At 40.2% G+C, this 25,835-nt stretch overlaps 1 protein-coding gene across 2 annotated transcripts in view; it reads left to right on the top strand.

Annotated features, from left to right (window-relative positions):
- npepps (aminopeptidase puromycin sensitive) overlaps window positions 1-25,012 on the top strand; it is a 37,282-nt gene extending 12,270 nt beyond the window's left edge. For both annotated transcript variants that reach the window (XM_022196536.2, XM_022196537.2), the window contains 18 exons: window positions 3,947-4,147; window positions 5,760-5,856; window positions 5,952-5,985; window positions 7,366-7,480; window positions 8,996-9,160; window positions 9,435-9,539; window positions 9,617-9,677; window positions 9,776-9,885; window positions 10,831-10,894; window positions 11,034-11,173; window positions 12,713-12,847; window positions 16,146-16,365; window positions 16,976-17,118; window positions 17,664-17,720; window positions 18,642-18,749; window positions 19,288-19,443; window positions 20,726-20,773; window positions 22,877-25,012. In XM_022196536.2, the coding sequence (XP_022052228.1) occupies window positions 3,947-4,147; window positions 5,760-5,856; window positions 5,952-5,985; window positions 7,366-7,480; window positions 8,996-9,160; window positions 9,435-9,539; window positions 9,617-9,677; window positions 9,776-9,885; window positions 10,831-10,894; window positions 11,034-11,173; window positions 12,713-12,847; window positions 16,146-16,365; window positions 16,976-17,118; window positions 17,664-17,720; window positions 18,642-18,749; window positions 19,288-19,443; window positions 20,726-20,773; window positions 22,877-23,023 (2,106 nt within the window). In that variant the 3' untranslated portion in view covers window positions 23,024-25,012. The remainder of the gene's footprint in view (window positions 1-3,946; window positions 4,148-5,759; window positions 5,857-5,951; window positions 5,986-7,365; window positions 7,481-8,995; window positions 9,161-9,434; window positions 9,540-9,616; window positions 9,678-9,775; window positions 9,886-10,830; window positions 10,895-11,033; window positions 11,174-12,712; window positions 12,848-16,145; window positions 16,366-16,975; window positions 17,119-17,663; window positions 17,721-18,641; window positions 18,750-19,287; window positions 19,444-20,725; window positions 20,774-22,876) is intronic.
- The last annotated feature ends 823 nt before the right edge of the window (window positions 25,013-25,835 follow it).

Here is a 25,835-nt window from a genome sequence, read left to right as displayed (position 1 = left end):
AAATAAATAAATAAAGCACCAAATGTAGATTTATCCTCTGACAAAATGGACCCCATCAAACTTCTTCATTTTGCCATCCTGTTTGTTTAGAAACTACAGCTGGTACATGCCCTGCTACCCTTAATTAAAAATGTAACTAAGTTGTAGGCCTTCAGTAAACATCCAGGGGTTTTGATTTCAAGCCACAGACAGTATGTGGATGTTTGGACATTCACTCCTTTTATTAATCAGACGACAACTGAATGTGTTGGCTTCTTTTCTGACTGAGCATCCTGGTCACTTCTCCATTTGTCTTGCTTAGCCAGACCACTCTGTAGTACAAAATGGTCTTTCTTTACCACCCTGGCTTTGTGCTAGAGAGGAAAAGCGCTCTGAGTTGTTTAAATTTCTTTAAACCAATCACAGTTGTCAGTGGCACCGCTCAGCAAAGGGTGCAGCTTCGGCGTTCGCTCAAAACAGTGATGGATGGAATTATTGTGGTGAAACATTTACATGTAAGGAGATGAGCACTGTGATTAAAATGGGTAATCCACCACAAAAACAAATAGCAGGGCTGCCTAACTGCATGATGCACAGAAGTTGTTGTTTCACATCATGAAGAAAACTGTAACACACAGTTAACTGAAGAATGGTCAAAGCCGACTGAAATGATTGACGGCTGATACCTGCATCCTGCATTCAGAGAATCTGACAGTCTTTTCCATAAATGTTGCAACGGCAATCTCACCAAGTCAGACCAAGTGTCATTTCTGTATTACTTTTTAACACAACACTGTCTGAACTGCATGCTGTCACATTAAAAGGTAGACACACACTAGTGTCAGTACTCAAAGTTGTGTGAAGAAGTGAGGGGAAGGCTTTTTCCACACATACACAACACCACAGAAAGCACTAAACACCGCTCTCGTTTAGTTTGCCCTACAATCTATTACGTTGTGAAATACCCATAAAAATAAAAACGTAGTGCGATAAAGACAGAACATGTCATATTACTGAGACTTACAATAATGAATGTAATCCGTGTTTTGCATAATATTAACAGATCCCTTTTTTATTGCTTCCACCCATCTGAATAGTTGTGGACATAGATATATAGTATACAGTTAAGACTCAAAACGGGAGTTATGCCCCTTGTTTCCAGGTGATGCCAGGATCTTTTTGAAGGACCCTCGTGTAATATGTTAATTCCACTACATGAGAGGGACCGTGTGTACTCTCCAATTAAATGGAACAATTATGTGCATATATTGAAGTATCAGAAAATGTCAGCATGTCAGATATTATAGATCACTATTGTCCATCCCTAGCTTTAAGGTTTTCTGTGGATTTAAACTGCACTATAGATAGTAAACAGTAACTATCACTAGTAAAAATGTAAACACTCATGACTGTTTTAACCCAGGTGATTTACGGTGAAATTCAAACATAACCAAAATTTGCCACTAAATCTTCAGAAAATGGTCATTGCACTATGCTGAAGTCTGATACCAAGAGGAACAGTGCAGTATCATTCTTTAAAACGGGTGAACAGTGAAAACACTTAGCATGATCAAAGCACGTAGACAGAACCAAGTGAGACAGATGGACTGAGTGTAGAAATACATGTAGTATTTTAACAGGATTTTGGAGCTTCCTGAGAAAACAAGAGCCCAGATTGGGACTGCATAGTGGATTGGTGGTTAGCATTTTCACTTTGCAGCGAGAAGGTCCCTGGTTCACGTCCCGCCTTTCGCATGTCCTCCCTGTACATGCATGGGTTTTCTCAGGGTCCTCCCGCTTCCTCCTATAGTCTAAAAATATGCTGAGGTTAAGTGATGATTCTAAATTGTCCGTAGATGTGAATGTGAGTGTGATTGTTTGTCTGTATATGCAGACTAGTGACCTGTCCGGGGTGTCCCTTGTCTGTGCCCTAAGTCAGCTGGGATAGACTCCAGTCCCCCCGTGACCCTAATGAGGATTAAGCGGTGTATAGTTGATGGATGAATGGATGAAATTCAGTTTGTCGTTTGCATCTGTTTGTAGAAGTCTTTCTGTTGAGTTTGTAAATAGTCATAACATCAGACAGAGCAGAAGAGAAAGTTGTGTGCATTTACACACACAGAGCAACAGCAGTAACTTCATGAGTTATCTATTACTGTCAGTCATCCCCAACATGGAGACAGAATCCATCAGGATCTAACTGCAGGTCAAACTGTGAACTTTCCATCACCTCAGACTGGTGAGCTGTCCCACAGAGCTCATCAGCGTGGTCAGGATATTTTTATGTTAATGCTGGTAAAGTTAGATTATCATCCTAAATGAACAAAGCTGTTATTTGGACAATTTGATAAGCTTCTGTTAAGACATTACTGGTTTTAGAATTTTGATGGTAATGGATGAAAGTGTTCTTTAGCTGATTATTTACCTGCTGCTCCATTCATTTGAGCTAATTTCTTCTTATCAGAAGATGACGAGTTAGGATTGTTTTGACTAAAACCATTCCTCTCCTTTTAGTCCAACTGCTAATATAACACTTAGTACAGCAGAATCATCACTGTATTTGTTGTTTCAGATTTCTCGCTTATGGTGGCTCATGAATATTCTGTGCTTGCGCTAGCCATTCGCCACTTCTCCATAGGCGAAGCCATTTTTAGCATGTTTAGCCACGGTAGCAAAGCTAATTTTGCCTAATAAATGTGAAAAAAGGGTTAACTTACACCTTTTCGTAATTTGCTGAGCGATAATCAAAGAAAATAACAAACCGCATCTGCTTTACTGAAGAGCGCTACTGAGTATAACTGGAACGACCCGAATGCTTCCGATCATTAATAGATGCACACTGTCACGTGTCTCGTCTTAGCCAATCAGAAAAAAGGATTCAGATTACAGCTCTCGCTCTCTGCACCTGGCTTACTCCGTTTCCACCAACACCCCTCCCCCTTTGACACACACACACACACACACACACACACACACACACACACACACACACACGTTTGTTTTTCTATACCGGTGGGGACTTACCATTGACTCCCATTCATATCTAACTCCTAACCCTTACCCTAACCCTAACCTTAACCATCACCAAATCAATGCCTAACCCTAAACAAACGTTTTTGCACTTTTACATTTTTTATTAACAACAATATGGCCAAGAAAACGGTGTTGCCACCCGTGGGGACCTCATTTTAGGTCCCCACCGTAAGACAAGTCCCCACCTTTATAGCAAATAGTCAGGTCAAAGTCCCCACCGGAATAGCAGAAACAAGTACACACACACACACACACACACACACACACACACACACACACACACACACGTGCACATACACTTACCTCATCCCCAATCCCCTGGTCCTTGTGTATCCCAACTTGTTAACCCATGCGTTTTTTTCTTCCTGTATTATTGCTATTCAGGCCTTCAGCTGCTATTTGGCTGGCAATTAATTGGTCATTTCATTGTTTTTGAATCTGTCCATTACTTTCTCAATTGAGTGATTAATTATTTGTTCTATAAACTGTCAGAAAAGGGTGAAAAATATATTGTATCAGTATTTCCCAAAGCCCAAGATGATGTCCTCAACTGTCTTGTCTTTTGTCCACAATTTCGTGTGCCACAGTACAGATACTGAGAAAGTGTGGCTAAATGTGGCTAAACAAAATTCTAGCACTTTAGCCACTGGCTAGAAACAAATTTTCCCTAGTGCAAGCACAGATATTTTAGCCTCTAGCTGCTGCTGGTGGGGCTTTAGACTTTTAGTCTTTTTGTGTTATGCAACTTCTCTGTTTGCCCACAGCTAGTTTTACAAGGGGATAAAGTCAGAAGATTTTGTTTTTAAGCTAAAACGGCTGACCTTGAGCAAAACATTTTATTTTAGCTAAATGGACCAACGTAGACTTAAGCTTCTAACCTGTTTTACTGTCATTTCTCTCGATTAAACCGTTTTACTGCACCTTCCTTCCCCAGAATGTGATTGATCGAAAGCCATATCCAGAGGATGAAAACCTTGTGGAAGTAAAGTTTGCCACCACACCCATCATGTCCACATACCTTGTAGCTTTTGTCATTGGTGAATATGATTATGTGGAGAGTCAGTCATCAGATGGTGTAACAGTACGTGTCTACACGCCAGTTGGGAAGGCAGAACAAGGGAAATTTGCACTGGAGGTGAGCATGTTGTTAAAATACAAACACTGTCAGTGCATGAAGCCACTGTTAAACCCTACAACCACAGCAGCATATTCACTAGATGCTTTCACATTTGTAGAAAAGAGTTTGTTTTTTTAGCAGCATTTGTATGGTGATGGATTCCCCTTAAAGTTGCAGAATCCGTTGTTTCTTCTTTGGTCTTGATGTACAAACAGTAATATAAAGTAGGGCTGGGAAAAAAATCGATTTAATCGATTTATCGAATTTGTTGCTAAAAAAGATTTTTATTTTGCAAACTCGAGTTTTTCCCCCGCAGTTTTCCGGCATCTTTCGCTTTCCGTCCGCCCATTCCTCGTGGGCTTCCGTAGCGCGGTGTGACACAGCCCCCTTCCCCGTGGCAGCGGCAACATGTAACAGAGAACTCATTCAAAAGAAAGGCACAGCTAACTCAATCATTTGGAACTGGTTCGGTTTTGATGCTTCAGACGAACAACAGACAAAGCCTCACTGCAAAGTGTTTTTAAAACTTCAGTGTACCGCCGGCGGTACACTTACTAATTTGCATAGGAATTTCAAGAATGTCCGAAGGCTCCAAACGCGATTATACAAACACTATACGTCGATGGAAAGCTTAGATTCTCATGAATCCGGCGGTATAAACCACTTTCAGATGTGATTACCACAGCTGGTAATATAAACACATTTGTCCGACAAACAACGAATATCAATCCATCCGTTCTCTGTACACGGCTTCAACATACACAGCGCGACTCACATTTCCGGGTTCATTATTACACACAGATGAAAATATTCCACAAAAAACGGCCATAATCCAACCTTTTACATCCAGACGACACAAGCCAGTAAACTATTTTTTCCAAAACATGTCCTGAAGTCGGTATATAATCCACGAATCGGTCGTTTTCAAGGAAATGCACCTCGCGATGCGCGTCCAATATTCCCTGTATTTCTCGTCATATTTTTATTTACAAATAGAATATTAGCGATTTTTTGTACTGAAAATGGCTAGAATTGACTGCAGCTGTTGAAAGTGTTAGATGCCAGGTACGTTGTACCCAGTTGCAAGTATTTCGCCCATGTGGCGCTGCCTCACCTGTACAATACCACTCGGCAAAAGATCCGCAACGAGCTGGAGGAGGTGGCCAGACCATGCAGCCGTACATGAGTCTCACAGCGCAACGACAGCTGGACCATGCACAGCATCTGCCTCCAGACAGCATATTTCCCCGATTACCACACCGGTGAAATAATTGCCCACGGATTAAAAGATGCTCTCAGTTCCTGGGGAAATTGTTGAATTACAGAGCCTCATTAACTTGCGTCATTAACTTGTTCATTAAATTGTTTACATGCGTTTTTTTATTCTGAGGACAATTACAGCAATAAAGTTACTTTTGACAGTATATCTGATGTCTGAAGTAATTTTTAAGTGCATTGAAAGAAAAAATCGAAAATCGAATCGAAACTCGAATTTTTCTTTAAAAAATCAGAGATTTTTTTTTTTAGACCAAATCCCCCAGCCCTAATATAAAGGATAGAATACAAAAGAGCAAATTGTTTTTAAGTTCTTTGACATGTTTTTATATCTGTTCATTCTCCATATTTGCAGGTTGCAACTAAGACCTTACCTTTCTACAATGACTACTTCAGTGTTCCTTATCCATTGCCTAAAATTGATCTCATAGCTATTGCTGATTTTGCTGCTGGTGAGTAGCTGCAGATCCCAAGTCCGTTACGGTGAGATATTTAGACTGAAACAGTTTAAGTCAGAGTGAAACACAAACTTCGTCCTGTCTTTCAGGTGCCATGGAAAACTGGGGCCTTGTTACCTACAGGTAAGCTTGAACTATAGGTCTTAAAAACATAGTATTTGTAATGATCGATCATTGACTAACCACATGACTGTCAGGGCAGATTTAGGAAAGTAAGTCCACAATAACTGCTCTGAAATAAGTGACACACTGGCATTTACAGGGTGTTAGTGTGTGTATAATGAATTACAGTAATTATAATGAACATCCATGTAGTATTAGCCTAATCACTGGATAATGCAATGTGTCAACACACAGAATGTAATTTGTAGGTTACAATCAAGTCAAGCTATTATCTGATGCAGTAAACACTGAAGATCTACCAAAATAACTGAAGATTATTTAACTACTCAGCTACATTTTAACTCTGCGGATTCATGTGTCCCTTCAAGTCCTGCACTTCTTTGGAAACAACACAACTGTGGCTGGAAGGAGAAAGGTCTCAAAAATGTCCTCTGTGCAGTACAACAGTTACAATGCCATAAATCATATCAAAACAATAAAACAATGCTCTGCACGTTAAACTCCAGAAAGATATTTAATCATGCTGGATTGAGTCCAACCTGTTCCTTCCAATACCCTTTTTTCAGCCAGGATGTATTTATTTCAATGCTCAGGGACAATTTATTTTTCTGTGTCTCTCTAATTTGTTCCCATACTTCCCCTTATCTGCTCTGTGTACAAACAGCCTGCAGTTCACCACAAAGCTTTTGTCACATGACTGTTGGTTGTAGCTGAGTCAAACATGGCTTCTCGGTTGATAACGTACGTTTCACACCTACTGGTTCATTTTGGGGTTTGGATAGGTAAAGATCCAATCTAATGAATTCTCAAATGTTCTGTTACTCAAATTACATTTTTCAGCCTATGTCTTTTTTTATTATTTTATTACTGTCAATGAAACAGTTTAGGATTGTTGATCAGACAAAACAAGCAATTTGAAAATCTTTCCTTGAGCTCTGGGAAATTGCAGATTATTTCTGGTTTCTGATATTTCATAAACCAAGTATAAAACAAACAGTTGTGTAGCTTTAAATCTCACTGAGATTGGCAGTTGTTTTTCTGCTTTCACTTTGAACAGCAACAGGTTTTATTGCAGTCGTGTCTTCTTGGTTGACAGCACTAATAGCTTTTTCATTCCTTCGTGGTTAGCTGAATGTGCTGTCACCTGGTAGGTATTCAGCTGGCATGTGTTTAGCATACCTGCACTGTGGTTATCACACACCAGCTGAATACCATCAAACATCCTCCAAGCCTACTTGATGCAGGTTTTCTTAGCAAACAGCCCAGCAGCCGGTGAGGACTGAGGCTGGTTGACGGTGGGATTCAGTTACCTTCCGGTTCCAGACGAGCCGTCGACCTTCAGCCTCTTTGCCTTAATCTCAAGTTTCTGATGTTTTCCAGGGAGACGGCACTGCTAATCGACCCGAAGAACTCCTGCTCGTCTTCCAGGCAGTGGGTGGCGCTGGTGGTTGGACACGAACTCGCCCACCAGTGGTTTGGAAACTTGGTCACCATGGTAACCAGCCGTAACCTTTCACCAGCTATTTGTAATAGAAAATATCATCAGGCAACCTTGTGCAAATACACTCTGTGAGAAGCTTTGAAAACAATAGCAGTCAAAGCAGTAACACAATAGCACAACTCATAATGGGTAGAATTAAAAACTGCAGCTCTAACTCCAAGGTAATCAAGTACATCAACAAAGACAGATGAGAGTTAGCAAAAGAGAAACAGTTGGTCAGCACATCTGGTTGCAGGAAAGTACGCACCTACTATTTTTTTGTTCTAATTTCCTAATATATGATGTGAAGTGTGCTGAATTATAAAAAATAGAGACAATGTAGTGTACACAAATGTCCATTAAAAAAAGAAAAATGAAAAAATTGAGCCTCATTGCTTAGATAGTTTTCTTGTACACTACTGTTCAAAAGTTTGGGATCACTTAGAAATGACCTTATTTTTGAAAGAAAAGCATTTTTTTTTCAATGAAAATAACATTAAAGTAATCAGAAATCCAGTGTAGACATAGTTAATGTGGGAGATGACTATTCTATCTGGAAACGGCTGATTTTTACTGGAATATCTCCATCGGGGTACAGAGGAACATTTCCAGCAACCATCACTCCTGTGTTCTAATGCTACATTGTGTTCGCTAATGCTGGTGAAAGGCTCATTGATGATATGAAAATTCTTTCGCAATTGTGTTGACACATGAATAAAAGCGAGTTTTCTTGGACAACATGAAATTGCCTGGGTGACCCCAAACTTTTGAACAGTAGTGTGTGTCATCAATGTGAGGTCGAGGAAGCATTTTTTCCTTTTTTTCTTTAAAAATGTATTTAATTGCTATGTTATTGGGTCGATCTCATTCTAGTTAGCAACTTCTTTTTCAGGGGAGACCTGTTGTACTGCAGGATTACAGATTTTGGCAGTTTTTGGTCACTATGACATCAGTCACATGTGAATCCTCTGGAAATGCCCTGTGAGGAGATGTGAAGTTTAAAAATAATACATTACAGAACAACTGTTAATATTAGGAACTCTAAAAAGAGCTAAAAGAGAAATTAAAGGAATCATTTACTTTTTGACAACCAGACAAAAATCAAGACTGGCTTTAGCTTTTTATATGCAAATATTGCATAAATATCTGTATTTTTATCGACCTATCCAAAACATGAACAATGTTACCTGTACAGTGAAATGTCAGTCTATTGTTAACATACTTTTGGAGAGCTGTCCAGGTGTTTTATGATCTCAGATTTAATTGAGCACTGTTATGAAAGGTTAGAACAATATGAGGGAAATTTGTCCAAAGTGGCTTCATAAATAAAACTGTAGTCATGACTAAGTACTTAAATGATTTTTTACCCTTAACAACAGGTTACCAGCTATCCTTCTAAATGTAGTTAGTGTGTCAATCTTTCAGTCAGTGTTAGGATTTGTACTGTACTGTCACGTTATGTCAGAGAACAGTTTTGAAGGGCCTCAAGGGCACATTGTCATCTTACAGTGTGTGTGTTTTTGTCTTCAGGAATGGTGGACCCATCTGTGGCTTAATGAGGGATTTGCATCCTGGATTGAGTATCTGTGTGTGGACCACTGCTTCCCAGAGTACGACATCTGGACCCAGTTTGTGTCAGCCGACTACACCCGCGCTCTAGACCTGGACGCACTGGACAGCAGCCATCCTATAGAGGTGTGTTGTGCAGGGAGTCACTTTCTAATAGTCAAGTTGTCTGTTGGGAGGAGTGTTTCTGCTTGTGGCAACAAGCTATTTTGTTTATGTCACTCCACTAGGATACAGTCTCACCTTTACAGCCATATTTAACTAAACAGGACTTAGTGATGTAATGGTGATCTTTTCTTTTTAAATAAATTGGTGTGTGTAGGCAAATATTACAGGTATGATCATCCACATAAAAGTTTGTCCGACTTTTACCGCTTTATCAGCTTCATATTTTGTGATCCAGGTGAATGTGGGCCATCCATCAGAGGTAGATGAAATCTTTGATGCCATCTCCTACAGCAAAGGAGCATCTGTGATCCGCATGTTGCACAACTACATAGGAGATGAGGTTGGTTGACGAACTCACAGCCTAGTGTTCATATTTTCTGTGTATGTTGTTCATTAAAGTAAACAATTTCTTTGTAGGACTTTAGGAAAGGAATGAATGCCTATCTTGTGAAATTCCAACATAAAAATGCATCGACAGGTAAGAGCATGCAGGAAATATTTCTTTCGAAATGAAGCTGGCTGTATAAAATGATTTCATGGATTCCTACTACTCTGACTCATGGCTGTTTTGAACAGAGGACCTGTGGGACTGTCTGGAACAGGCCAGTGGGAAACCCATTGCTGCAGTGATGGGCTCATGGACCAAGCAAATGGGCTTCCCAATAATAGTAGTCGACCAGGAACAGGTGAGCTTTACTCTGCGTCATACAGTTTATTCAATTGGAGCACTCCCTGTGACCATAACGCAATTACTTCTGAAACCACAGTGGCTGGTGGATTTCTAAACCTACTAAACCCAGTATATTGGATAAACTGTGATTTTTTTTTCCTCACTTTTGAAAAAAGCGATTCACTCTCTGGACCCCAGAATGCACCAGCAGGTTTTTAAGACATTTTATCTTTTTTTTAAAAATGACAAAATGCCAAAGTTTATCAGAGAAATAATCTGATTTCCAACTTTTCCTTAGTCCTCGAACTGCTCATCTGACACACAGCATTTTGTTGGAAATATTAACCAAATCAAAGCTTAAGATTGTGGTTTTTTATCAGAACCAATTTATTCTTAAGAAAGAAATTGCTTGCATCAGGTTCTGTTTAAAAATAAAACAACCCTTTCTGTCCCCATTAGTGATTCACTTGTGACAAACAGTCATGCAACTAATTTCATGGACTTCTTGGCTGAAACTGTGGGTTGTGTTTACACAGAACAGAGAGGAGACAAGTATGGAAGCAAATTAAACTGTGGGCTCTTGTCTGTTTTTTTTTTTGGGGGGGGGGGGGGGGTGGAAAATAAAAAAAGAAATGTTTTTTTCTTTATGATTTCTTTTTTGAAATATTGTAATTTTTCTATATTACACAGAAGACATTTTGTGTTGTATTTCTAGTCATTTCCATAGAAATGCAGGACTTTATATTGAAGTGAAAATGAGCCCACAGTAAGGAAAAATGTGAGTGAAACAAAACAAAAAACAGCAGCATGTTGGGGTTCAGAGTTTTCATTGTGACATTAACCAGCAGACATGACAAGTATTCATTCTACACCTGCAGTTTGTTTGTGCTTGTCTGGTAACTGGGTCTAATTTTCTACACTGTTAATACTCATACAAACCCAACCATAATGTTATTTACAGCAAGGGGAGGACCGCATCCTCAAGATATCTCAAAAGAAGTTCTGTGCCAGTGGACCACACAACGGTGAGTGTTTATTGTAGGCAAACAGGCTAAAATAAAACGTATGAAAACCACCTGGTGCTAATGCTGCCTTAGGTTAGGAAATCAGAGAACGTGACTGCTTTTTGGCTTCTCATTGGCTCCTCACTTGTCTGTTGCACAGGTGAGGAATGCCCCAACTGGATGGTCCCCATTAGCATTTGTACCAGCGAGGACCCCAAATGCACCAAACTTAAGGTTCTGCTGGACAGACCAGAGACCGCCATCACTCTGAGTGGTGTCAGCCCAGACCAGTGGGTCAAGGTAAGGCCCCTCCGCTGTTCCCCTCACACCATCACTTCATGTATCTGTTTACCTGAGATGTTTAAGTCCGTTCTCCAAGGTGATAATACAATTCTAATTTTCAAATCTGCAACAATAGTTTCTGGCAAACATTTGTACTGAAGGTAGAGGTTTACTCCGCTGCCAAATGCTTTGTTTTCTGCCTATTGCCAATCCAATAACTGATATATACTGATGATTGGAGTTTTTTTATGAAGCAAGGATTGTCATGACACTAAAAGTTAAGTTTCTTGTCCACCGCAACGGAATGAAAGTATGTGATTGTGGAACCTAAAGGTGCCATTTTGCCACATCTGGCGATACCCTTTCTGCTTTTTAGATTGTCTGTGCCAATTTGGTGGAAACTTTAAGTCGGAGTATGACACGTAAGCCTGAATTCTTTGGTTTACTGGTGAAAAATAAGGTTCAGTGTTGTGTCTTGCAATAATTTCAACAGGGGCAGAATTTGTACAAAGTAGAGAAAGCATTAGCAGTTTTTCTACATGAAATATGGTAAATGGTAAATGGTCCGTATTTATATAGCGCTTTACTATACCTGCAAGGTACCCAAAGCACTTTACATGATACATCACATTCACCCATTCACACACTGATGGTGGAAGCTGCCATGCAAGACGCTAACCACGACCCATCGGGAGCAATTAGGGGTTCGGTGTCTTGCTCAGGGACACCTCGAACCGGCAACCTTCCGGTTGCAAGACGGCCACTCTACCCACTGAGCCATTCTTTAAATGATCTATTGTCTTTGAACCATTCGCTATCTTCACCATAATATGGCTCCAAAAGTCTGTGTCTACATTTGGCCATAATCACATTTGTTGATAGCCATTTCCAAACACACAGATTAAACCTTTTCTTTTTAACATTTAACCAATGAAAGAACTATTTTACATGCAAGCAGAATGGTGTGAGCTTTCCACTTTGCTGCACTGGTGATGTGACAGCTGTGGATTTAGCTGAACTAATGACTCATGAGGAAAGACGCCTCAGTCTGTCCTGTTATCATCGAAAGAAAAACATCAAAGTTCACAGACTGAACTTCCGTGTTGATAACTGGAAGAAAAGAGCAATAGAGGATGTGGTCAGCGCAGTCTCACCCACACACTTTCTGTCAACCAGAGTCTCTGCAGGTTACTCAGAAAGGGACAGCTTAGTCTACTTACTCACTTCTGTCTTTTTATTTTGGGAATTTCAGTGTGTAAATTAGCAAGAACATGGATGGACTTGTTTGAAATCTCTTGGGTGTGACTTGCAAATGTAAAGTCATAGATGAGAAAAGAAATAATTTTGAAAGACTAATGTTCTGTCTTTCTTTGTGTTTGTTCAATTAAAAGTCAAAATTGCAAGTATTTGGGGAAAATACACCCACTACAATAAGGTTATTGTTTACTTTACACCTGAGTGTTAGCAGTAGTTATGATACTGTTTCACTGAGAGGTGATAATGGTAAAACTACATTTTCCCCACAGTCTGACCCAGTTGTCTTTCTTCTACTCATAGATCAACCCTGGCACCGTGGGTTTCTACCGCATCCAGTACAGCTCGTCCATGCTGGAGAGTCTGCTGCCGGGCATCAGAGACCTCAGCCTGCAGCCTGTGGACCGACTCGGCCTGCAGAACGACCTCTTCTCTCTAGTAAGACTCATTCACCCACACACACACAAGGGCACACACAGAATCCTTTACCTGGGAAGTAAAGAGCAGCCGTTATAATTTTATGTCTTTATGGCAACATGTAATCAGTTACTAGCAGTTGGACAGCCCTATAAAGCCCGTTTGTTCAGAAAGGAAGTCTCCTCCCTTCTAGACAAGCACATGATGCAGAGCAGAAGAGGGCAAGTCTGGTGTGCCTTCTTTAAATCTAAGGGTATGTTTAAAACAGTGACAGCTGCAGGAAACACTGGAACTCAGAGTATTTATGGTCAAAATCGCTCCAGTGCTCACTGGATCTGATTTGGAATCACAAGCTGATGGTGAATGTGAAATTGAAACCTGACTTGATAGTGTTGTAACAGATAAAACACAATGACTGGCTGTTTATTCATCCTCTCGTTTTTCCTCGCTGTTAACTTTTGTTGTGACTCAGTATAAGTTTTGACATTATTTCCTACATACACACTTTCCTGTAACTCACACAATATTAAGCAATTTCAGTGGATTTGAATTTTCCAGAACATTTTGTACAGTCAAACAGGAGTAATGTTTAGAGCATGGGTGTCAAACTCATTTTAGTTCAGGGGCCACATTCAGCCCACTTAGATCTCAAGTGGGCCGGAGCAGTAAAATGATGACATAGTAACCTATAAATAATGAAAACTCCAAATTTTTCCTTTACTTTAGTTCCTTTGTGTAAAAAAAAAAAAAAAAAAATGCATTCTAAAAATATTCACATATCGAGAATTAGCTTTTTACAAAAAATTGTGAACAACCTGAATTTTCTTAAGAAAAATAAATTCAATTTCAACAGTATCATGCCTCAGCTTTAGCCTAGCCGCGCTAGACAACCCACGGCAACGAATTTAATTCTCTGCCAGGGTGGGTCTAGTTACCCTCCATAAGACTCGAGGCTGGATTCTCCTAAAACTGGCCGGACCAATCACTATGAAGTGTAGAGTCAGAAGGCGGGCGTAACGAAGTGACGACAGAGGCGTGACGATTCTGACAGAAACAATCAGCGCACAATAAACAGTTATCTTTCGACTGGGCTTTGGCCACAGCCCTTAAAGATTTGAAGCTAAAATTCAACTTGAAAGATAAACAAAGGACGGCACTGAGGTGTTTCATTGAGAAGAAAGACGTATTTAGACTTATGCCGACGGGATATGGCAAATCCTTAATATACCAGTTGGCTCCACGGCTCCGCTGGTTGGGAAGCTAATGGGACTTAGCCACAATCCGCCGGTGCTCTCGGAACTACGTCAGCCTATTCGTTGCGTTGATTGGTTGTATACCTACCCAATTGCTGCAGAGGGATTTGATAGACAACCTTTTAGCCCGCCTCCCTCCCTGTCGAGCTTCCCTAGACCCTTGTGCCGTCAGAAACATGGGTGTAGCATGGCTAGGCTACCTCAGCTTATCATTGACACATTACAACGTACAGATCACGATATCTACAAAGGAACAAAGCATTTAGTCACGGTTATCTGGAACTGAATGATACAGTATTTTACTTTAAGTCAGATAAAAAAACAAGACAAAATATGACAAAAATGAGACAAGCCACATGACACACAACAACAGAGACAAAGAATTAGACAAAAAAGTTGCAAAGTGACAAAAAATGGGCACAAACGAGACAAAAAACAAACAAAATGTCCAAAAATAGACAATAAAACACAAACACAGAACAACAAAAACATGAGAAAAATGCCAAAAGTCAGACAAAAAAGACAAAACAACAAAAAATTACAAAAATGAGACACATGAACAGTATAGTATTTTACTTTTTGATCAAAACATCTTGCAAAAAGTCTACAAATTCCTATTATTGCTTAAGTTATAGTTTTACAAAATCTTAAAAAATCACAATCTGTAGTTAATGTCTTCGCTGTAATTTTACACTCTACAAAGTCGACCCACGGGCCAGATTGGACCCTCTGGAGGGCTGGTTTTGGCCCGTGGGCCACAAGTTTGACACCCCTAGTTTGGAGAATCCGATAGAATTTAATCCTAAATCTCTCTTTATTGAACTGCGAGCATTATGATGTTTTTAAACTAAGAGCAGGACTGAATTACTGTCCCCACGTTAAACGGCCACCTCACAGTTTTTGTTTTCGTATCTGTTCTCATGTTAGTGTTTTTTGATGTGGAGCAGAAAGGTCTGGCTGCTACTCGTTCTTCTGATTCATGGGACAAAAACATTCTGGCTTGTTTCTGTTTATTTGAACCAGTCGCGGTTGTACAAGGCGTTACTTAGCAAAGGTTGTTGGTGTTTCTTACAGTGAAGTGGTTTTTGAAAATAACAGCAAGGAGATGCATAAAAGACATAAAGGCTAGCCCACAGACCACATCGAGTGAGTCGGACTAATTAGTGCATGAATAGCAAAGGTCTAGTAAAATAAGCAGAAACAGTAGATTTGTGTTGTACTTTCCACATCTACAAGTACACAAGGATCTACAAAACGTAAATTTCGTCATCAGAGGGTGTACTCGAGTACTGTACTGTGATCCTGTGGTGTCCACAGCTGTCCAGGTCCGCAAGGGAGAGTAACCAGAGTAAAGGTGGAATAAAGAGGTGGGACAGTTTAGCTAAAGAACAAAATAATTTGTAATTGTGTTTGTTATTCTGTGCATGTAAATCCTTGTGTTATTTTGGTGATTGTGCCCATTTCTCATACTGTGCACCGTATGAGCCAAATGTACAAGGACTGTGTATGTGTGAATCGATGGATGTATATCTGAGATCAAGATCAAGGTACTTTATTAATCCTGAGGGAAATTACAGCAGTCTGTTGCTCACATCCACACAGAACAAGGATAAAAGATAGAGTACACATAAAAAAAATGCAATATATAAATAATTAATACAACACTAAAATGTGCAAGTTATCAAGACGCAGCAAAACAATGCTCAGGACATCTCCAGCACTGCTCTCCTGTGTGTGCGTTTCTGACAATATTTGGTTATGAAATTATTGTTATTATTTACATATACTTTTTTTTCTCTGGAGGTAAAATAGAAATACAGTGCATGATATCTTCTAAGTGATTTTGTTCTCAGACCATGAAACTAACAATCATGACATTACTTGATGTATCAAACTTTTGCTGTCAGACTTTTCATATTCATTTACAGGAAGTTAAGCCTAAAAAGTCACTTAATTTCATTCCTGACTAAAAAAACAATTTTACAGTTTTTATTTTTTTGTTTATTCTCTCCAAAAGCGAAAGCCAGTTCTCAGTATGAAGGATTTGAGTTGCTTTGTGTCTGCAGTCTCGTGCAGGGATGATCAGCACGGTGGAGGTGCTGAAGCTGATGGAGGCGTTCGTCAACGAGCCCAACTACACAGTGTGGAGCGACCTCAGCTGCAACCTGGGAGTGTTGTCTTCGCTGCTGTCCCACACAGACTTCCACGAGGAGATCCAGGAGTTCATTCGAGACCTCTTCACCCCCATCGGCCTTGAGCTGGGCTGGGACAGCAAACCAGGGGAAGGTGAGAAGGAGCCGGACAACAGCTGTGATCATGGGGTTCAAATCCTCCTAATTATATCCAAGAAGATTCCGTTAACCAAAGATCATTAATGAAGTCATTGCTTTTGAAGTGCATCACTGTGTTTATGCACTTGCAAAGTAAGATCTTTCTACATAGGTTTGTCTCTGTCTTAATTTATTAACTTAACTTTTTCAGCTTCTTGTTAAGTTGCAGAGGCATGAAAAATCTGTTTTTGTTCTGTAATTTACCTCACAGTGATTCATGCAGCTATCAAACGATGTCTGCAGTATTTCATTACACCTTACTGTCCTGCAGTCCAGAATTGTGAAACTTGAACTTTTTTTTTATTTCCACTGAGATTTGTAAGCATTCTACCCTGTCATTAAGTACAGTTTTGCCCAGACATATGATAAGTCTTCCCCTTTACTGAGCGTACTGATTGGGAACTGAACTTCCTGCAGTTGCTTCAGGTTTTACCTTGTTTCTGCTGTCCTCCTTCCATTTGGAGACCAGTGGAGTGAGACTGGCTGACCTTAATTTGTCTGTAGAAGATCACAGTCCATATGAAAGACAACCACAAAATCCTGAAGGTGATGTTTGTGTCCTGCAGGTCACTTGGATGCCCTATTGAGAGGTTTGGTTCTTGGGAAGTTGGGCAAGGCAGGACACAAACCCACACTGGAGGAGGCCCGACGGAGATTCAAGGACCACATGGAGGGAAAGCAGGTTCTGCCTGCAGACCTAAGGAGCCCAGTAAGTAGAGCATGCTGCTTATGCTGGTCAATGATAAAGAAAATCCCAGGCTAGCTCACAGATTCAACTACCCCCTTTGTTCTGTTGTCCTGCCCTCAATCACTGATAGCAACCATATGTAAATTAACCACTGTTCACCTCTGTAGTTGTGTGCAGCTCCCTCCCTATGCTTTGATCCATCCTCTGACTTTAATAGAAATGTGTAACCTGAAAATGCTCTGGGTCTACTTACCTTTGCATACCCATACTGTGTGTCGGTAAATCCACCGTATTACCGAAATGCCAATAAAACACACCACTACAGCAACTTTGAAGGTCTAAGAGTGAAATTTCTTCAACACCAACATGTTTCATTTTGAGGTGATAAACAAAATGGCTCGTTTTGCCACAATTTCCCGCAGAAAAAGCACTTAAAATGTCGATTTAAAAAATGTTTTTTATACAATTTTATGCCTTTAGTGTAATTATATGGAATAGAACTATTTTAAAGAATAATGTCAAAGTATTATTTTGATTGACTGTTTTTTGTTTCTTTTTTAATCCAGGTGTATCTAACAGTGCTGAAGCATGGAGACAGTGCCACACTGGACACAATGCTGAAGGTAAAACTGCAGCAGGCCTGTTGGACTGTTTCCTGATTATTATTATTATTATTATTTTTGCATTTATTGGTTGTTAAATGAGACTTTATCTAATCCTGATGCCTCCAAAGTGCTTCACCCTTTGGGCTGATGGTTTCATGTTGGGATGCGTTGTTGCGTCGTCTTGTCAAATAGTTCATCCTTAGTTTCATCAAACCACCAAATAGTCGCCATGCTTGGTCAGTGATCTGCGTGTTTTAAACTTATAAACAGAGATGTAAACCAGCACCAATAATTTCTTTAACTCTTAAGCTTGTTTCGTCATCTTAGCTGAGAGCAGCTGCAGCACTTAACTGTCTGTTTGTAGACAGTTTGCCAGATTGTGGGTTGATGAATGTCTACACTCTTTCAAATGACATTTTAACCATTTCCATCTATGCAAATTAGCTAGTCTTGACAATAAACAAAGCTGCACAGGAAAAATCATCATCATTTTTGGCTTTCTACGATTATATAAACATTGTTGACTGTGATGTGACCTTTGGGTTGCTCCACTCATAGAAAACAACATAATGTTATTTACATTTTTCATCTTGCACTGAATTCAGATAAAGAAGAATCTTTTCTTTAGTCGTGTTTCAAATGCACGAATATTGTTGCCTGAAAATCAGTGAATACCAGTGATCTCCACACTGATCAAAGCAACTACTGTTATCCCTTTGGTTTCTAGTGAATAGACAACTCTAAATGTTTGAGAGTTTTTCACTCTCTAGCATTGACCGTTTCAGATTTGATCAGTCCAGGCTCCAGTTACCTTTTGGAGTTTCCAAAACTCCAAAGTTTGTCATCACTGTCACAAGATTAGTTTTGGTCTGTGTGTGTGTTAAAAACCGAGCTTCATTCTTCCTCTCATGTTAATCGTGTCTGTTCTTTGGCCTGTAGCTCCACAAACAAGCAGACATGCAGGAGGAGAAGAATCGCATTGAGCGAGTGCTTGGCGCCATCTCTGCCCCCGACCTCATCCAGAAAGTCCTCAACTTCGCCCTCTCGGTACACATGACCTTGTTTATTGTGTGTTTGCAAATTTTAGTTTTGTTTCTCAGTGAGATGGAGTAAATGAAACAAATCCTGTTTTTTTTCAGTGCTATTTTAAACCTGTATGCTTGTAATCATGTGTTAGTGAAGCCATCAACGACTAGTGGTTTCTGTTTTTATTTGAGTTTTTAAGATCTAGAGCTTAAGTCACATTCGTTTGTGTTGCCTGTACTTCATTTTAAATATTATAGAGGAGTGAAAAATTGGGCACTTGGCTTTTTAGAAAATGTTACATTTTGTATTTTACAATAACCATTTGTGTTAAACTTGCTGTTCCTCACTTACAAATAGTTTTAATTGCTTTTAATAGAAACTGGAAGTGAAAATGAATTACCATCATAGACGGGCTGACCTAGTCTGACGTGCGTTTTGCTTCCATCAACTTCAGTAACGAGGAGTTCAGATCTTCTGAGAGCTCTCTGCAGTGGACATCGTCTCCCATCAAACACCACTCCAGCTAACTTGTCTTTCTCGTGGATCTTGTCCCCGACAGGAAGAGGTCCGTCCCCAGGACACGGTGTCGGTAATCGGAGGAGTAGCAGGAAGCAGTAAACATGGTCGGAAAGCTGCCTGGAAGTTTGTCAAGGATAACTGGGAGGAGCTGTACAGCCGCTACCAGGGAGGTTTCCTCATATCACGACTTATTAAGGTAAAAAAATACAACAAACCAAGAAAAGCACTCAGAGTGCAGTACTCCACCGAGGCTGCTCAGTCGTATCATTTCTGACAGCTGAAATCTTGAAAAAATTCGTGGCAGAAATCATGGCAACCTGGAATGTGACCATTAAATATAGATGTACCCACAAACAAAATGATGTTGCACTGAGCACAAGCGTGGGTTATGCATGTGTATGTTCTGTACGGATACCGAATCCCATGACCCAAATATGTAGCGGACGGTGGGAATTGATGACACTTGGAAACACTCTCACAATTTAATCAATTCTTTCTTGTACCATTTCTGATGGATAAGTCCTGATAATTCTGCAGCGGTGGATTTGTAGAAGGATCACAATCATGTGATCATCAGCAGACAGCTGATGTAGTGTTCACTTGTTGTCATGGTTACAGTGATGCTGTGCTGCTATCTCGCAATGGTACAGAAATCTTTAACAAATCTGTGGATCCAGACTATAAGCTGCATCACTGCCAAAATCTAACCACTTGGTCCTTGTGTCATTTCTGACCTTCTCTGAAAATTTCATCCAAATTCTTCTGTTTTTGAGTGAAGTTGCTGACAAACCAACACCAATCATCACATAACTCCTCTGCCTCCTTGGCGTAGTAAAAACAACAACCCCAAAGTCTTCTGATTTCTGAACACAATCTCATGAGGTCATGTCTTGTTATGGCAGTGTTTATTGAACTTCTTTACTCTAACCCAGTGGTTCTCAAATTTTTTCCGTCAGGCCCCCCTTTGGAGGAGAAAAAAAAACTCTGTAATTTCTATCTTTTGCAAAGTCTTCCTGCGAGCCGAAATGGACCATCTGGTTTGATACCCCTGGTAAAATAATCGGAGTAAATGAGCTGAGGTGGTGACGTTTTGCTGGTGTTCCAATTGCACATTTACAATGCGTTTTCCATTGTCGGGAGTCCGTATTTCTACAGCAGCCCTGTGCAATTTGTGCGCTGCAATAAACAAATCCCCACATTAAAACAATAGTTCAGCTACTTCCACGTAGACGGACCTTTACCTCCCAGTCGCTGGCGTTCCTCTTGTCATGCCTGTGAGCGCGCCCCACTATTTAAAAACACTGCTCTAACCCAATGAACACAGTTTAAAAGTGAGCAGAAGCTTCATTTACACAGCCTGTCTGTCTTTGTTTTTATTTTAATTTAATAATCGGTGCGGATGTCAATCACAATATAGATATAAATTTATTTCTTTATGCGTTGTGGGTAACGTTTGTCTTGTTCTTGTGTCTTTGCAGCTCACAGTCGATGGATTCGCAATTGATAAAATGGCTGCTGAAGTGAAGGTGAGACCATGACACAGTACTCCTTACTAGTTGCCATATAAGGATTTTATTCAGTTACTATGCTACTTTCAAAAAAGAGAACTGATGTAATGTCATGTGATGGGAAATGAAAAGGTAAACTGAAGTCAAGAATAATTACTTTCTCCTCAAGCTTTTTCTGAAGCACAACTTTGAGCCCTAGAGGACAGAATGACCACAAACTGAGTTCATATGAAGTTTACAGTTTAACACACAGCTGTCTAGTTAGTCACCTGGCAAACGCAACGGCATTAACATTAAATGCAAAGAAACCTCATCACATTTTTAAGCATTTTTGTCTCTAACTTGTTTGTACTGAGACAATCACAGCGCCATGCCATACAGAAGAAGGTTCTGGATGGAAATAGTTGTGGTTCAGTGACAGGAGGACTTTGAGTTTTATTTGAGGAACCGTCAGCAAAATTTATCTTTTTCTGTCAAACTCTACAGCAATTTCCATGACAACGCCACATCAAATATCTCAGTCTTTACTCACAGATATATTGGATTTTTTTTTTCAGATAAATTTAAAGCTATTTAAGGCATTAATTTTTTCCATTTTTTCTCTCTCTTGCTATTTTTTTATTTGGTAGTTTGTGATCTTGGAAAGAGTAGTTGGGAAAACATTCCAATGCAAGGGAAGTTTAGTATCAGAGCGTTCATCCATATCACATGATTTTCTTTTGTGAAATGAGTGTTCCTTGTCCTAAAATTAAATACTTCCTGGGCTCTTTGAAGACCCCGATCTGCTGAAAATCAAGTTTTCCCTTGTTAAAGCGTGTAAACTGCTGTCTATTGATGACAACTGATAGCAGTTTGTGGCATTCTGTATCATTTCTACCTTCAGTATGTATGGCAGATTTACTCCAGTGTCACAACTTGCCGTTGCGTATTGTAGAGTACTTTTACTGTGTTTGAGCAGAGTTGAAGGTGAGCTGGTGTGCTTAGACAGGAAGGATCTTTATACTGTCAGAACCAACAGTGTAGGCTCGTATTTAAGCCATCTGAAGTCAGGGAGACGATAGTTTCATGGGTAAAAAAATGAACATACACTGCCTGTCCCAAAAAAGTCCCCACCTGGATTTCACTAGGCAAATAGATAAGATCCTTCCATTGGATAATTACTGCAGTGATGAATACGTTTCAGCTGCAACAACTTCTTTAACCCTAGCTGATGCAGTGAGGAGCTTCTCATTTCTTAAAGACATATGCTGTGTCATGGAAAGGACGTTAATCTGTCTCAGAAGGGAATTATTGGCCTGCATCAAGCAAAGACAACAACTAAGGAGATTTCTGAAAATGCTGAAATCAGGTTAAGAATCATCTAACACATGATTAAAACCTGAAGGATAGTGGAGAACCATCACCAGAAGAGAGGCAGATGAAGTGATGCACTCATCATGGCTGGTGCCTATAAGCTTGTGGGGGTTAGAGTTATGATTTGGGGTTGGTCAGGTTCAGCACCGTTATGTTCCCAAAGAATGAGGTCAGCTGACTACCTGAAGATACTGAATGAGCAGGTCTTTCCATCGATGGAGTTTTTCTTCCCTGATGGCATGGACATGTTCCAAGATGATGATGTCAGGGTTCATGCTTCTCACTTTGTAAATGAGTGGATCAGGGAGCATGAGATGGATTGTCCTCCACAGAGACCAGACCTTAGGTCCATTGACAATCTTTGGGATGTGATGGTGAAGATTTTATGCAGCAGTCCGACTCCCCCATCATCAGTATAAGATCTTGGCAAAAAATGAATGGAACTCTGGACATAAATAAATGCTTTGACGTTGCAGAAGCTTATCGAAACGATCCCATGGCAAATTTGTCGTTCTAAAAGTGGTCCAATGAATTATTAGTGTGTGACTGTTTTTTGGACCGGGAGTGTTTGTCATTTTGAAACACAAATGACTTTTTTGAGGGTTTAACCAATGATGGAACAGAGACTTTAGGCACTTTCTGTCAGTTTCATATAAATACAGCAAGCCCCATGTACGAAGGACGGTTGTGCGATTCGGCCAAAAGCTTCAGTGTGCATGAGATGTGTAGTAGAAGGTTGAGCATCTCTTCATGTTTCTGTTCCTGCAGAGTTTCTTTGAAAGTCACCCGGCGCCAGCAGCAGAGCGCACAGTTCAGCAGTGCTGTGAGAACATCCTCCTCAATGCCGCCTGGCTGAAGCGCGACGCGGACGACATCCACCAGTATCTACTGCAGCGCAAAGCACCTCCCGTCTGAGCCAGCCTCGCCGCCTCCTCCAGTCCCCTCCCCCTTCCCTCCAGCGCGGACCTCCCAGCATCATAGCTGCCTCGGCCCCCCTCACTACCGACCAGAGCGGGAGACCAGAGCGTACTTACAGCAGGCTTCATTTCTCGAAAGACACTGTATGACACATGAAGATAAAGCCAAGAATTTAACAAAGTGTTGGAAACACAAAGAGACTCTTTTTACGTTAACAAGCGAAATCCATTTTAGTCAGACCAGGAATGTAGATTTAGCCCCATTCTGTCCACGGGCAGACGACACGTCAGCCGGTCGGCACGTCACATTATCAAAGCAGTGCTCGGCCGAGTCGCAGAGTCGCCCCTGAAATGATTGGTAGCCCTGCTAGTGTAAACTGTATCACATACCCAATATGCACACCTTCATCCACGTCTGCGTTGTAGCTGAAGAAACTGTGAAGCCCCGCCCCTTTTCTCCCCTTTTACCTGCTGCCACTCATTTTGAACGCATGAAGTGTGATTTTCTACATTTGCTGCTTTATTTACTTCACTCACTTTTCTGTACAAACGGTCATCCACTGTTTCTCTACTTCATCCTCACACCTTCCCCCTCCTTCCTGTCCTTCAGGCGTTATGATTGGGTGAAAGCAGAAGGCTCCTGGGCAGAATGGGGTTAATAACAGTAGTGTGTGTTGTAGTTTCCAACAGCACTGATTCTCCATAGCTAATCGACGGTTAGGACGAGGCGAGCAGCGCTAGGCATGGTACTATATTTGTAAACTGTTTAATGCAAGCATTTTATGCGGATGTTCCTTTAAAAGAATTAATGGAAAAGTTCATGGATACTTGTTTCCACTCCCCTATTCGCCCCCCCAAAAAACCTTTCAAACTCTGTTTAGTCAGAGTTTGTATGTTTTAAATCATCCACAAGCATATTTAATCCAGTTTCTGTTATTTGCCACCCACAATGAAATGAAGATGCAGGCGTGTTTTTATAAGACATCAGATGCAGTGATTTATTTAAATGTTGAGATAATCTTATATATTGAGGAGAGGGAAAGAAAAAGATCACAACACTACTTATCGGGGCCTTTTCATACTGAAGTACCATCAGGAAACGCCTCTTCATAGGGTTGAGAGTCCACTGAGGCCCGGTCTGGACTTTGTGGACGTGACAGATCGACTTTGACTCCGCTGTCGAACTTGGAAGCCTTAACATGGTCGACTGGTTTGCAGTAAATATTAAACACTGAAGTGGTGATAGTAGGTGACTTCCACATAACATCAAATGTATCTAATGTGACAGATTATGCAGACTTGTTTAACGAGTATATCTATATAGAATTTACAATTTGATGTGGTTTTTGGGAACATACCGACCGTCATCCAACCTGTTGTCGAGACACTTTCCCCCCTGGAGCATTTGTTGTTGTTTTCTTTTTGTTTATTTCTTTTTTCTTTTTTTGTTAAAAATTACAGTTGGTGTTCATTAAAGTGAAAAAGGCTTATAAAAACAAATGATGTGAAATCAGTACACGTTGATTTTAATGAGTGAGGTGTGAGTGCGCATGGCTGGAGGCAGATATGTAATTTATTTTGAATTGTCTCACATTTTAAGAAGTGCGGCAGTGATCATATTGAATTAAAAGTGGTTATAGCAGCAGGTGAATAATGTGTATATGTAACGGTTAAATTAAAACAAAGGAGACTAAAATTGGAAACCGATGTCCATGCTGTCGCACAAGGGAAGTTAAAACACATCTTGGTTTCATAAAGTGTCTGTAGAAAATGTTCAGGCGGTGTTTGCTCTGAGTTTGTCGACTGTGCTGATACGTTTAATGTTTTCTTGTCTTTTTCAGATGAATCTGATTTTAGTTCAACATGTGGAATGTCTTTGTGGTTCTGACTTTAAGACGAGGAAAAGCTGTCACCCCAGACAGCTCTGACTTTAGTGTTGCCAAGGCAAATGTAAATATGCAGTCCAATAAAGTAACACTTGATGATACGGTATCTGTCCCTACAGGACATTTCTCAGGTGCATCAAACCAGTATTTCCTGCTGCAGTGATGCTGTTTTGATACTCTTGTTAGTGTCATAGTTATGTCAGCAGATCAAGTCTTTCAGCATGTTTCTCAACTGAGAACAGAACTTGACTGACAGGTGGACTACAGGCTGTTTTCATAGCTGTTCAAATGTGGTGATTCAGTAAACAGCCCATCTGTTTGGTAATATCAACCATTGAAGTGCTTTAAAAGCTAAACTGCTAAGGGCCCTGCCATGCCAGCTCAATTTTTAAAATAATTTTTTGATATCCAGCCATTGAGATGTTGGAAATAAAGGAAGAAAAACAAGTGAAGCAACACAAACTAGGAATGCTGACATCTTAGCCACTACTCCTTTGGGATGCTCTGTGGCTGATACATTTTCAGACTATTTTTAATCAGATTTCACCATCATTGGAGTGCACAAAGCCTCATGATTCAAAATAAACATTTCAAGATACCAACAAGTTGGAGATTACAAAGTTGACAGCAGCATGAGTGGCCAGTACGAACAGAAGTGATTCAAAGACTCGAGGTTCTTTACTGTCAGACCTGTGCACGTATTCATGTGAGATGCCTCTAAATTGGTACTAATCAACTGGTACAAGAGGCACTTGGAAAAATGCTAATCTAACTGTTAAAACTGAAATTATCATTAACACCTTAAATATTGATACCATTAATGTTCTATTAACCCTAGGATGCATAGGTGGGGTCAAAATTGACCCCACAGGTTTATTATTCCTTAATATCTTTAAGATTAAAAGTTTTAATATTTTCATATTC

This window comes from Acanthochromis polyacanthus, chromosome 3 (genome assembly GCF_021347895.1).
Source record: "Acanthochromis polyacanthus isolate Apoly-LR-REF ecotype Palm Island chromosome 3, KAUST_Apoly_ChrSc, whole genome shotgun sequence".
Classification (NCBI taxonomy): domain Eukaryota; kingdom Metazoa; phylum Chordata; class Actinopteri; family Pomacentridae; genus Acanthochromis; species Acanthochromis polyacanthus.
The sequence above is the reverse complement of the archived record's forward strand: the minus strand, read 5'-3'. Positions and strand labels throughout refer to the sequence as shown.